General features: G+C 44.8%; 1 protein-coding gene across 6 annotated transcripts in view; it reads left to right on the forward strand.

Moving 5' to 3' along the window:
• The window catches only part of LOC121581219 (myomegalin), an 88933-nt gene that overhangs the window by 44322 nt on the left and 31242 nt on the right, over window positions 1–13369 (forward strand). For 5 of the 6 annotated variants that reach the window (XM_041896683.2, XM_041896677.2, XM_041896681.2 and 2 more), the window contains 13 exons: window positions 3804–3941; window positions 4111–4230; window positions 4353–4445; window positions 4845–5069; window positions 5202–5360; window positions 5439–5540; window positions 5647–5784; window positions 7540–7719; window positions 8071–8265; window positions 8529–8711; window positions 8801–9043; window positions 9340–9446; window positions 9628–9770. In XM_041896683.2, the coding sequence (XP_041752617.1) occupies window positions 3804–3941; window positions 4111–4230; window positions 4353–4445; window positions 4845–5069; window positions 5202–5360; window positions 5439–5540; window positions 5647–5784; window positions 7540–7719; window positions 8071–8265; window positions 8529–8711; window positions 8801–9043; window positions 9340–9446; window positions 9628–9770 (2026 nt within the window). The remainder of the gene's footprint in view (window positions 1–3803; window positions 3942–4110; window positions 4231–4352; window positions 4446–4844; window positions 5070–5201; window positions 5361–5438; window positions 5541–5646; window positions 5785–7539; window positions 7720–8070; window positions 8266–8528; window positions 8712–8800; window positions 9044–9339; window positions 9447–9627; window positions 9771–13369) is intronic. The other variant, XM_041896678.2, reaches the window with a different exon arrangement.

The raw sequence follows: 13369 nt of genomic DNA on the forward strand, positions 1-13369 counted from the left end.
TTTGGCCTGCAAGTGCTTTTCAATGAGCTCTCATGAAGTAAGCCAAAATTCTGTCAAATAGTATGCCAAAATAGTAGATAATAATCAGTGTTTATTTGGTAGTTCAAAGCTGAGAAAGAAACTAGAACTTGGAAACCATATCAGATATCACATATGTAGGTACATATGTAGGACCATAATTTGAGCCAGTTTGCTAAAGCAGGAAAATAATCCTGCAGCAACAGGAAATGTGAATTATTATATGTATTATAATTTATGGACATTTTTGTACCTCAAATACACTACAATGGGGGGAAAAAGTATTTAGTCAGCCACCAATTGTGCAAGTTCTCCCACTTAAAAAGATGAGAGAGGCCTGTAATTTTCATCATAGGTACACGTCAACTATGACAGACAAATTGAGATTTTTTTTCTCCAGAAAATCACATTGTAGGATTTTTAATTAATTTATTTGCAAATTATGGTGGAAAATAAGTATTTGGTCACCTACAAACAAGCAAGATTTCTGGCTCTCACAGACCTGTAACTTCTTCTTTAAGAGGCTCCTCTGTCCCCCACTCGTTACCTGTATTAATGGCACCTGTTTGAACTTGTTATCAGTATAAAAGACACCTGTCCACAACCTCAAACAGTCACACTCCAAACTCCACTATGGCCAAGACCAAAGAGCTGTCAAAGGACACCAGAAACAAAATTGTAGACCTACACCAGGCTGGGAAGACTGAATCTGCAATAGGTAAGCAGCTTGGTTTGAAGAAATCAACTGTGGGAGCAATTATTAGGAAATGGAAGACATACAAGACCACTGATAATCTCCCTCGATCTGGGGCTCCACGCAAGATCTCACCCCGTGGGGTCAAAATGATCACAAGAACGGTGAGCAAAAATCCCAGAACCACACGGGGGGACCCTAGTGAATGACCTGCAGAGAGCTGGGACCAAAGTAACAAAGCCTACCATCAGTAAACACTACGCCGCCAGGGACTCAAATCCTGCAGTGCCAGACATGTCCCCCTGCTTAAGCCAGTACATGTCCAGGCCCGTCTGAAGTTTGCTAGAGTGCATTTGGATGATCCAGAAGAGGATTGGGAGAATGTCAGATGAAACCAAAATATAACTTTTTGGTAAAAAACTCAACTCGTCGTGTTTGGAGGACAAAGAATGCTGAGTTGCATCCAAAGAACACCATACCTACTGTGAAGCATGGGGGGTGGAAATATCATGCTTTGGGGCTGTTTTTCTGCAAAGGGACCAGGACGACTGATCCGTGTAAAGGAAAGAATGAATGGGGCCATGTATCGTGAGATTTTGAGTGAAAACCTCCTTCCATCAGCAAGGGCATTGAAGATGAAACGTGGCTGGGTCTTTCAGCATGACAATGATCCCAAACACACCGCCCGGGCAGCGAAGGAGTGGCTTCGTAAGAAGCATTTCAAGGTCCTGGAGTGGCCTAGCCAGTCTCCAGATCTCAACCCCATAGAAAGTCTTTGGAGGGAGTTGAAAGTCTGTGTTGCTCAGCGACAGCCCCAAAACATCACTGCTCTAGAGGAGATCTGCATGGAGGAATGGGCCAAAATACCAGCAACAGTGTGTGAAAACCTTGTGAAGACTTACAGAAAACGTTTGACCTGTGTCATTGCCAACAAAGGGTATATAACAAAGTATTGAGAAACTTTTGTTATTGACCAAATACTTATTTTCCACCATCATTTGCAAATAAATTCATAAAAAATCCTACAATGTGATTTTCTGGATATTTTTTTCTCATTTTGTCTGTCATAGTTGACATGTACCTATGATGAAAATTACAGAACTTGCACAATTGGTGGCTGACTAAATACTTTTTTCCCCCACTGTACATGTTTTAAATGTCTCGCAACAGGGTGATCAAATTAAGATCATACATCTGTAGAACCTGAGGTGCTGTGTATGATCTATCTACACTGAGTATACCAAACATTAGGAACACCTTCATACACTTTTTGCCTTCAGAACAGCCTCAATTCAACAGGGCATGGACTCTACAGGGTGTCGAAAGCATTCCACAGGGATGCTGGCCCATGTTGACTCCAATGTTTGCCACAGTTGGCTGGATGTGCTTTGGTTGGTGGACCATTCTTGATACACACAGGAAACTATTGAGCATGAAAAACCCAGCAGCGTTGCAGTTCTTGACACTAACCGGTGCGCCTGGCACCTACTACCATACCCCGTTCAAAGACACATTTTTTGTCTTGCCCATTCACCCTCTGAAAGGCACACACACACAATCATTGTCTCAATTGTCTCAAGGCTTAAAATTATTATTTAACCTGTCTCCTCCCCTTCATCTACACTGATTGAAGTGGATTTAATAAGTGACATCAATAAGGGATCATAGCTTTCACCTGGTCAGTGTATGTCTTAATGTTTTGTATACTCAGTGTATATCCTCAAATTATTACTTGCATATAGCAGGTATTTGCCTTGGGGCTGCTACAGAAATCTGCTGACTGGTGAGAACTGTGTTGATAATCTCTTTCCATTATCAAGTTTAATCCCGGACTCTTAAAGCTGTAGCCCTGTACTTAAACTCAATGTATTACTGCAAAAAATGTCATGTTACCTTGCAGTCTAACCAAGGTCCATGAAATGAAGACCAAACAGGGTATACAGAAGATATGTAGTATCCTCTGGAATAAAATGAAGGTTCATTGGGTGCTTTGGTACAGTAGCCCTATGCGCTCTGAAATCACAATCATCTCGACTCTAGCTCCTCTGTGAGCCTCAGTATAGACTATAGTCGGTGACAGAGATTCAGGCTGTGTCTGTGTGTGTCTGATTTAGGAGTATTCCTTAATCTGAATGTGATTTCAGGGCTCAGCCAGCCCCAGCCCTGTTCACTAAACTAGGTTAGCGCATGGGGAGACGTGGAATGGAGTGGCACCACTATTGGCCTATTTTCACAGCAGCAATAAGCCTTGGAGGCAGCAAGCCCTGATACTACCGCACAATGTCAGACCAAGCATCTGTCTCAATGCTGGTTGGCTAGTGGATGTCATTATATTTTAGCATGTACCATAGGCATATAACTACTAGAAATCATATAACTTTCTAATTCAAAGTAATTCTATTTCTATGGCATGTGCAGTATCTCTCACCGTGCTACTCAAATGGCCTAGACTATAGCTATACAGTATGTTTTTGGCTTGGACCTGTAAGTATCTATAGTATGTACTGTAGCTCTTTGGACCTCTACTGCATATATACAGTATAAGGATATTTTGTCAGCTCATAATAACAATCCACATACCACCACATACATCTAACCTATGTTCCCATGCTAACAGGGATTTCACTTATTCATATTACTTACATGTGTTGTAGGATTTACTCCCGTAGTATAGTGTAAACCTATAAATATAGGATGTGAGTGCTCACATGTAAATGCTTTAAGGGAGATGCTGACACACTGGTTATGTAAGTTACGTTAGGGGCACCACAGAGCACTTAACATACACACAGGAACATAGGGAGCTCTCAAGAGAATATCCTCAGGATGGATCTGCTTTTAACAACATACAAAGATGGGTGAACAGAACATTTGGTTTCAAAAGTACAGTCACCAACAACCCAGCTCAGTGCATTGTTACTTTTCCTTATACAGATCTGTCCCTGTGTCTCTCAGGTCTGGCTAGAGCAGTTGGATAGGAATACTGATTCTTTCCCATAGTATGAATTTGTGAGAGAAGCTAGATTCGGTAAACGTGGACTGTAATGTGTGTGTGTGTGTGTTAACATCTGTCTTTCTGTGTGTATTCCAGACTCTGATCGAGGAGCAGCAGAGCCAGTTGAACCAGTATGAGTGTGCAGCAGGTCAGTGTGTCAGTGAGCTGCAGAAGGCCCAGCTCCAGGTCCAGTCCCTGCAGACCAAGATCCACGAGAGCGAAGCCAACAACGCGGTACGGCTACAGAGAGACATTACCCATCTATACATCAAACACACACACATGCACACACACACAAGCATGTGCACAGATGCACACGCACACAGCCTCTTTCATGTCCCTTAGTCTCTCTCTCTACTTACTCATCCTCTCTCTCTCTCTCTTTCCCTCCCTCCCTCTCCAGAAGTTGCAGGAGAAGCTCAGTGAGATGGAGTGTGAACTGCGTTCCATCCGCCAGGGAGCTCAGAACCAGGAGCGCACCATCCAATGCCTGACTGATTCTGTCAGTACCAAGGACAACGAGGTGTGTGTGGTCTACACTGAGGTTACATTGCTGCCCCAGAACCATTTGGGACGCAGCCAGGTGACTACATTTGAGTACACACTCAGTAGTGATTTGCAGAATATTCTCTATGTCCTCCTCAGGCCGAGGAGCTGTACCAGCTAATTGAGGGGCAGAACGCCACACTGTGTAAGCTGAGAGAGATGGCCCACCGCAACCAGATCACGCACACTCAGGTGAGACCTCACACACCCCAGACAGGTCCAGACAAGCACCCAGCAGCATACTAGTTAATAAAGAGCCATAATAACCCAACTGTTGATAGATAGATAGACAGACAGACAGACAGACAGACAGACAGACAGACAGACAGACAGACAGACAGACAGACAGACAGACAGACAGACAGACAGACAGACAGACAGACAGACAGACAGACAGACAGACAGACAGACAGACAGACAGACAGACAGACAGACAGACAGACAGACAGACAGACAGACAGACAGACAGACAGACAGACAGACAGATAGATAGATAGATAGATAGACAGATACTCCCTTTCTTGCCTCTTTCTCTATCTCCATGACCAGTCTAACCCCAGTGGTTCTTCATTGTTTGGTCCGCTCTACCAGGCTGCAGAGGGGGGCAGTGAGGGTGCGGCTTTAGCCCAGCTTCAGGGTGAGTTGGTGGGGTTACAGAGCTCTCTGTTCACCCTGGGTCTGGAGCTGGAGGCCAGTCAGAGAGCCCAGAGACAGAGCCAGAGACAGGCTGAGGACCTGAGCAGAGCTAAAGACAGACTCCAGTCTGACCTAAAGGAGGCACTGCAGCACAGGGAGGTCACCGACAAACACAACCAGGTGTGTGTGTGTGTGCTGCGTGTGTGTGGATGTGTTGGTGTGGGTGGGTGTGTGTGTGTGTGCGTGAACAATCTGGACTCCTGTAGCAATGATGTAGGTGGTGCGTGTAACCTGTCCTCTGTCCCACTGTAGGACTTGAGCAGTGTCCTGGCTCAGTCTCGCTTTGAGCTGCAGGCTAAAGAGGCTCAGCTTAAGGAAAGCAAGGCAGAGAAACACACGGAGGTTCAGGAGAGAGACAGGCACATCACCCAGCTCAAACACTCCCTTCAGGACAAGGAGAGGCAGCTACAGGTAAGACACATAAACACACACACACACGAGCACACATGAACACACACACACACTAACCCTATCCCTCACCCTTTGTAGGAGTACTCTGAACTCCTGGAGTCAGCAGACAGCTCCAAACCCAGAGATGCTCTGCTGGACAGACTGAGAGAACGCATCAGGGACAGGGACAGAGCATTGGAGGTAAGAACACACACTTACTGGATGGATGGATGGGTGGGTGGGTGGGTGGGTGGGTGGGCGAGTGGGTGCATACTAATAATGATTGATGTTCTCTTTCTCTGTCCAGCGGTCTATAGATGAGAAGTTCAGTGGTCTGGAGGAGAGGGAGGAGCAGGTGAGGAAACTACAGCTGGCCCTTAGAGAGAAGGAACGAGACCTGGAGAGACTGCGCTGTATACTGTCCAACAACGAGGAGACTATCACGGTACACACACAAACACAAACACACACACTAAAGGAAGATACCTTGAGCAACCAGGAGGATACACACTCTCTCACACACAGTACATCTATATACAGTGCATTCGGAAAGTATTCAGACAGCTTGACTTTTTCCACATTTTGTTACGTTACAGCCTTATTCAAAAATGGATTAAATAAATAACATTTCCTCATCAATCTACACACAATACCCCATAACGACAAGGCGAAAACAGTTTTTTAGAAATTTTAGCAAATGTATTAAATATAAAAAACTGAAATACCTTATTTACGTAAGTATTCAGACCCTTTGATATGAGACTCGAAATTGAGCTCAGGTGCATGCTGTTTCCATTGATCATCCTTGAGATGTTTCTACAACTTAATTGGAGTCCACCTGTCTATATAAGATCCCACAGTTGACAGTGCATGTCAGTGCAAAAACCAAGCCATGAGGTCGAAGGAATTTGTCCGTAGAGCTCCGAGACAGGATTGTGTTGAAGCAAAGATCTGGGGTAGGGTACCAAAACATTTCTGCAGTATTGAAGGTCCCCAAGAACACAGTGGCCTCCATCATTCTTAAATGGAAAAAGTTTGGAACCACCAAGACTCTTCCTAGAGCTGGCCGTCCGGCCAAACTGAGCAATCGGGGGAGAAGGGCCTTTGTCAGGGAGGTGACCAAGAACCCGATGGTCACTCTGTGGAGATGGGAGAACCTTCCAGAAGGACAACCATCTCTGCAGCACTCCACCAATGAGGCCTTTATGGTAGAGTGGCCAGATGGAAGCCACTCCTCAGTAAAAAGGCACATGACAGCCTGCTTGGAGTTTTCCAAAAGGCACCTAAAGACTCTCAGACCATGAGAAACAAGCTTCTCTAGTCTGATTAAACCAAGATTGAACTCTTTGGCCTGAATGCCAAGCGACACGTCTGGAGGAAACCTGGCACCATCCCTACGGTGAAGCATGGTGGTGGCAGCATCATGCTGTGGGGATGTTTTTCAGTGGCAGGGGCTGGGAGACTAGTCAGGATCGAGGGAATAATGAACGGAGCAAAGTACATAGAGATCCTTGATGAAAACCTGCGCTCAGGACCTCAGACTGGGGCGAAGGTTCACCATCCAACAGGACAACCCTAAGCACACAGCCCAGACAACGCAGGAGTGGCTTCGGGACAAGTCTCTGAATGTCCTTGAGTGGCCCAGCCAGAGCCCGGACTTCAACCCGATCGAACATCTATGGAGAGACCTGAAAATAGCTGTGCAGCGACGCTCCCCATCCAAGAGAAACTCCCCAAATACAGGTGTGCCAAGCTTGTAGCGTCATACCCAAGAAGACTCGAGGCTGTAATCACTGCCAAAGGTGCTTCAATAAAGTACTGAGTAAAGGGTCTGAATACTTATGTAAATGTAATATTTCAATTTTTTTAATTTGATAACTTAGCAAAAAAAATGTTTTTGCTTTGTCATTAAAAAAAGCTATTTAATCAATTTTTGAATAAGGCTGTAACGTAACAAAATGTGGAAAAAGTCAAGGGGTCTGAATACTTTCCGAAAGCACTGTACATTGATATGTTTTTACTATTTGGTGGTCCTCTGTAGCTCAGCTGGTAGAGCACGGCGCTTGTAACGCCAAGGTAGTGGGTTCGATCCCCGGGACCACCCATACACAAAAAATGTATGCACGCATGACTGTAAGTCGCTTTGGATAAAAGCGTCTGCTAAATGGCATATTATTATTATTCTATTTGTGTGTGATAGAATCTGGATGCGTTGGTGCGGAGTAAGGAGCTGGATGTGGAGCAGGCAGCAGAAGCTCACAGGAACCTGCAGTGGCTTCAGCAGCAGAGCGAGGAGAGAGAGAAGAGCACTCTGAGAGAGAGAGACACGCTCATCAGCCAGCTACAGACTGCCCTGCAGACACGCAGCCAGGAGACACAGGTAAACACACACACAAACACACACACACGCGCAAAAACACACACAAATGCGAACACATACGCAAACACGCGCTTGCTAAACTAAATCAACAGCTCAGATAGGTCACACTAGGAAGGACTGGCTATACCATCAGTTTGCATTCTGTTTGGTCTTGTAACCAAAGGACACAAGTTTCTCCTCTAGTTTCTCTCCATTGTTGAAGTTTTTCATTGTTGGCTGAAATTAATGACTTGCAATGCTTTAACAACCTCAAACTAGTCCAATGAGGAAAAACCTGCTCTTATTTCTGACCCTTACAAAAACGACAGATATACTGACGTGTGTGTTTGTTTTTCTCCTATGTGTGTGTAGGTCCTCACGGCAGCCCTCCTGGCTAAGGTCCAGGCAGGCCCTAGTGGGGTGGTGGAGGAGCTGAAGGCTCGCCTCACGCTGAAGGAGAAACTGTTTCAGGAACTGCTGTCAGACCGCAGCCGCCAGAGCCACGAACACCAAGCACAGGTCCAGGATCTGCTCAGCACCATCAGCACTAAGGACCAGTACATACAGGTACCACACACACACACACCGCTGATCTAGGACCTGTCTCTGAGAATATGAATGATGAGTTTATGTCAGCTGTACAGTGTACTCAGCCCAACATCACTAAGAAAAATCCAATAGTCTATTATAGAAATGGAAATATATACAATAGAATGGACATAAGCATATAAAGTGACAGTCGATTTCAGATTCTCTCTTCTCTGCCTCTCTCTCTCTCCCCCTCCGTCTACCTCCCTCTCCCCCTCTCTCCCTCCCACCTCCTCTTTCAGGACTGCACTGATAGGCTCTCTCAAGTTATTGGCGAGCGGACAGGCCAGCTTCAGGAGCTGCGCAGGCAGCTGTCGTCACAGGAACGGGAGATGGGCGAGCTGCGGAGGGATAGAGAGAAGGAGAGAGTGGAAGAGGCAGAGCGACTGCAGAACCTGCTGAAGGAGAAAGAGGCTTTTATCCAGGTGAATTCTGGGACACTGGATGACTACACAAACACACACACACACACACACACACACACACTCTAACACTCCTACTCCTCCCCACCCAGAGTCTGATGCAGGGCCAGGAGGAGAGCATGGAGCCCTCCACACCAGAGGGGGCAGCAGAGGTACAGGTCATTCAGGAGGAGCTGCAGCTGGTCAGTAAGAAGGAGAAGGAGGCTCAGCTGGAGCTTTCAGCCCTGCGTTCAGCTCTAGCTCAGGCCCAGGAGCAGGCCCAGAAGCAGGGGGATAGATTTAAGATCCTGGCCCCAGGAGTAGTAGCAAGGGAGCCCTCCAACACTGACCACCAGGTATCCCTCTCCGCCAAAATGTTTTATTGTCTACAACATCCTACTGAGTGGAGTGTGTGTTTATAATGTTTCTCTCTCTCTCTCTCTCTCTCTCTCTCTCTCTCTCTCTCTCTCTCTCTCTCTCTCTCTCTCTCTCTCTCTCTCTCTCTCTCTCTCTCTCTCTCTCTCTCTCTCTCTCTCTCTCTCTCTCTCTCTCTCTCTCTCTCTCTCTCTCTCTCTCTCTCTCTCTCTCTCTCCCTCCCTCTGTCTCTCTCTGTCTCTTCCTCCCCCTTTCCTTTTCCCAACCTCTCTGTCAGAGTGTGTTGGAGCAGTTGGTCAGTGAGTACCACAGGCTGAACGATGCTCTGAGGGCAGAGAAGAGGCTGTACCAGAGTCTGAGCCACATCCAGGCCAGAGGAAACAGGTAGGAGATGGCCACAGAGGCCTTCACTGAGGCCAAGAATACACACATCTGGGTACCTACAAATACACACATTTGTGGACAGTGTAAGCTACAGTAGTAGGCTAGTAACAACTGTTAAAACCACATAATCAGTGTTTGAGGATGTTTGTGTTTGTGTGTGGTGTCATTGCCCCTCTCTCAGCAGCTCAGAGAAGACCCAGGCCCTGCACACAGAACTAGACTCTGTTCAGGCACTCCGAGGGCAGCTGGAGGAGGTCCTAGCCAGGACCCGGAAAACCGCCCTGGCACTGGAGAGGGCAGCTAAGAGGCAGTCTGACTTTGGAGGTGGGGACGGGCCGGGACCGGCCTCCAGGGCTACCGGGGGCTCTGTTACTAATTCTGTAGGATATTCTGTCTAGCCACTGCACCAATGAGTCAGACAAATGCACTGCAGGTAGAAGTTGCCCTTAGGTGCAGATCTAGGATCAGTTTACATTAACCTAAATCCTAACCTTAACCATTAGGGGGAAACACTCAATACTGACCTAAGATCAGTGACTATGGGCAACTTTGTTCCTCTTTGGATGACACAGACACACCACACAATAACTAATGCCTGGGGTGGTTTTAGTTACTGTATGAAGTCTCAATGTGCAACTCAGATGTTTTATTATTTATTATTATTAATATATTCTATGAGTGTGTTTTGAATTGTTGTGTTTATATTGTTTTTGCCAACTGCCTGCGTATTGCTTTGCAGTGTGACTGTTCTGTAATGCCATTTGTATTGTACTGTGTCTCTCGGTGTCAATGTTTCCAGCCATACGGTGATGTGATGTGTTATGTAGACAGTCCAGCTCATGCCTTACAGTAAATGTCTTCAAGTCATCCATCTTATTATTTAATACCATCTTTGTGTACACACCGTATGCAGGCCCAAGATATATTAGCTGAAATTAAAAGGATGGCCAAGTAGTTAGAATTCCTCCGCAGATCTCCATTCCATGGGGTTTAAAGATCCTATAATTTGCTCATAGTTATTCTTAGTCTCAAAGACGATGCATGGACCACTAGATGAGTAGTCAATAGTGTTTGCTTAACAAAGTAAGAATCCTTATTGAAGTTATTTGTTTTTGCTAAACTAAAACCTTGCGGTTATCCCTCTTCGATAACCCACAACCCAAGTATCTTAGATAGCAGGCCTATTTGTTACATTTATTGATAGACTTTGTAACGATCACATACAATGTGATAAAAATATGATAATAAGATGATACCTAGTATCATTCAAGATTCGATTGGTCCAGATTGATTAGGTTTTAAGGATTTTGGGATTAGTGAAGGAATTTTCCATTAAGATTTGGTGATGAAACCAAAAAGAAATTGTACTTTGAAATGGAAAGTAAATAAAAGATTTCCTGTTTTTTGTTGAAAGGATTTTTTCTTTTTAATTGGGGACTGGATTCCCTCTCCCTTTTTGCCCCCTTATGAAATACAACAAACCCTCCCCTCTCCCCCAACTAGTAGAGAACAGATAATGGGTGTTCTGTCTATCCCTGAGGTGAAAGAAAGAGTAAGTGGTAATCATGTACTTTTCTCATCGCTGTCTGAAGAGTCACCTCTGTCTCTACACTCTGTCGCCATAGTCTCTCAGTGTTCAAAACACACACTCTTAACCATTACCGCCCACAAACACTTGCATACACACACACGCATACTCTCACCCGCTCACACATATTCTAAGAATATCCTTATAAGACACATTTTCTGTCACAGAAGAAAGAGATCTCTCATGTTTGAGGGAGTTACACTACCATTTCTCTGTCATTAACCTATGACTTCTCTGCCACATGCATGGCATCCCAGCATGTTGTTTGCATGGCTAGTTTGCTGTGATGTGTATTGACAACTTTGACACAGATAAGTCACTTACTATTGAGTATAAGAATATATTATACTATACTGATTATGTTATGTGCCTCACACTAGTTATGATTTCCAATCATTATATCTAACAGGATAGATTATATAAGGCATATACAAATAGTGAATTTTGCACATCACATGACGTCTGCACGGCCTGGATCTGTGTGCTTCCTGTGTGTCTCACCATCACCAACAGAGGCTCTGGTAAGGACACAGGGAGATGTCCGCCAATGAAAATAACTAGTTATTTTTTAGTTATTTAGTTATTATTTAACTGTAATATCATGTAATTATATAGCATTCAACTATAATTACATGAATATACAATTCCATAATGCGCTTAGATAGATGCTTCTATTGTACATACAGGTAACTGCCAAAATAAAGGAAACACGAGTAAATGAGGGATACGAAGTATATTGAAAGCAGGTGCTTCCACACAGGTGTGGTTCCTGAGTTAATTAAGCAATTAACATCCCATGTTTAGGGTTGTTTATAAAAATGCCCAGTTGCCCATTATTTTGGCTACCATAGCTAGAAGAGATCTCAGTGACTTTGAAAGAGGGGTCTCAAATGAGCATAGGGAGTTTAAAGGTGGGTGTGGGTGTGTGTCTCAGTTACCAGATCTCAACCCAATTGAACGCGTATGGGAGATTTTGGCGCGGCACCTGAGATAGCGTTTTCCACCAGCATGAACAAAGCACCAAATGATGGAATCTCTCGAGGAAGAAGGGTGTTGCATCCTTCCAATAGAGTTCCAGACACTTGTAGAATCTATGCCAAGGCGCATTAAAGCTGTTCTGGTGGCTCGTGGTGGCCCAACACCCTAATTAGACACTATGTTGGTGTTTTCATTATTTTGGCAGTTACCTGTATGAACTCCCTTCAGACAAATTGCTCTGTCATAGTGTAGGACACACCAGCTCTGTCTAAAATGGCCACGGTCTGCTGTTCTGTAGGCTGAATAAACAGAGCCTTGCAGTGAGGGAGTTTGTCTTATACTTGATCTGGTCTTCCTTGTCCCTCAGCCAACTGTCCCCCTGTCCCCCTGTCCCCCTCATAGCTTTTGACCCACCCCATCCTAATACACAATGCCAAGGGTTATAAGTGAGTTATAGGCAGTTCTAAAAAATCTAACCAAGAATATTCTCTCCCATAAGACTCTTCCATAGATCATGAACAGAAGATTTCATTATCCTCCTTCTAATCGGTGGCAGATGTGCGTTTCTATGCAAAGAATGCACACAGTTGGGTCGTTCCACGAAATGAGTGCCAGAATGCAGCATTTTGACATGTCTCTCCGTCAACCCTGTGTCACCTCTAGGAAGATTTTAACCCACTTAACCCCCAAATTCTCAAAGTTTCACCATCATTGTAAACCCCTAGTTAAGTCATTTCTGGAATATTATTTATTTCATGTGATTAGTGATTCATTTACAGTGGCTTGCGAAAGTATTCACCCCCCTTGTAATTTTTCCTATTTTGTTGCCTTACAACCTGGAATTAAAATTGATTTTTGGGGGGGTGAATTTGTATCATTTGATTTACACAACATGCCTACCACTTTGAAGATGCAAAATATGTTTTATTGTGAAACAAACAAGAAATAAGACAAAAAAACGGAAAACTTGAGCGTCCATAACTATTCATTGTCCTGCTGGAAGGTGAACCTCCGTCCCAGTCTCAAATCTCTGGAAGACTGAAACAGGTTTCCCCTCAAGAATTTCCCTGTATTTAGTGCCATCCATCATTCCTTAAATTCTGACCAGTTTCCCAGTCCCTGCCGATGAAAAACATCCCCACAGCATGATGCTGCCACCACCATGCTGCACTGTGGGGATGGTGTTCTCGGGTTGATGAGAGGTGTTGGGTTTGCGCCAGACATAGCGTTTTCCTTGATGGCCAAAAAGCAAAATTTTAGTCTCATCTGACCAGAGTACCTTCTTCCATATGTTTGGGGAGTCTCCCACATGCCTTTTGGCGAACACCAAATGTGTTTGCTTATTTTTTTCTTTAAG

Source organism: Coregonus clupeaformis, chromosome 14 (assembly GCF_020615455.1).
Source record: "Coregonus clupeaformis isolate EN_2021a chromosome 14, ASM2061545v1, whole genome shotgun sequence".
Classification (NCBI taxonomy): Eukaryota; Metazoa; Chordata; class Actinopteri; order Salmoniformes; family Salmonidae; genus Coregonus; species Coregonus clupeaformis.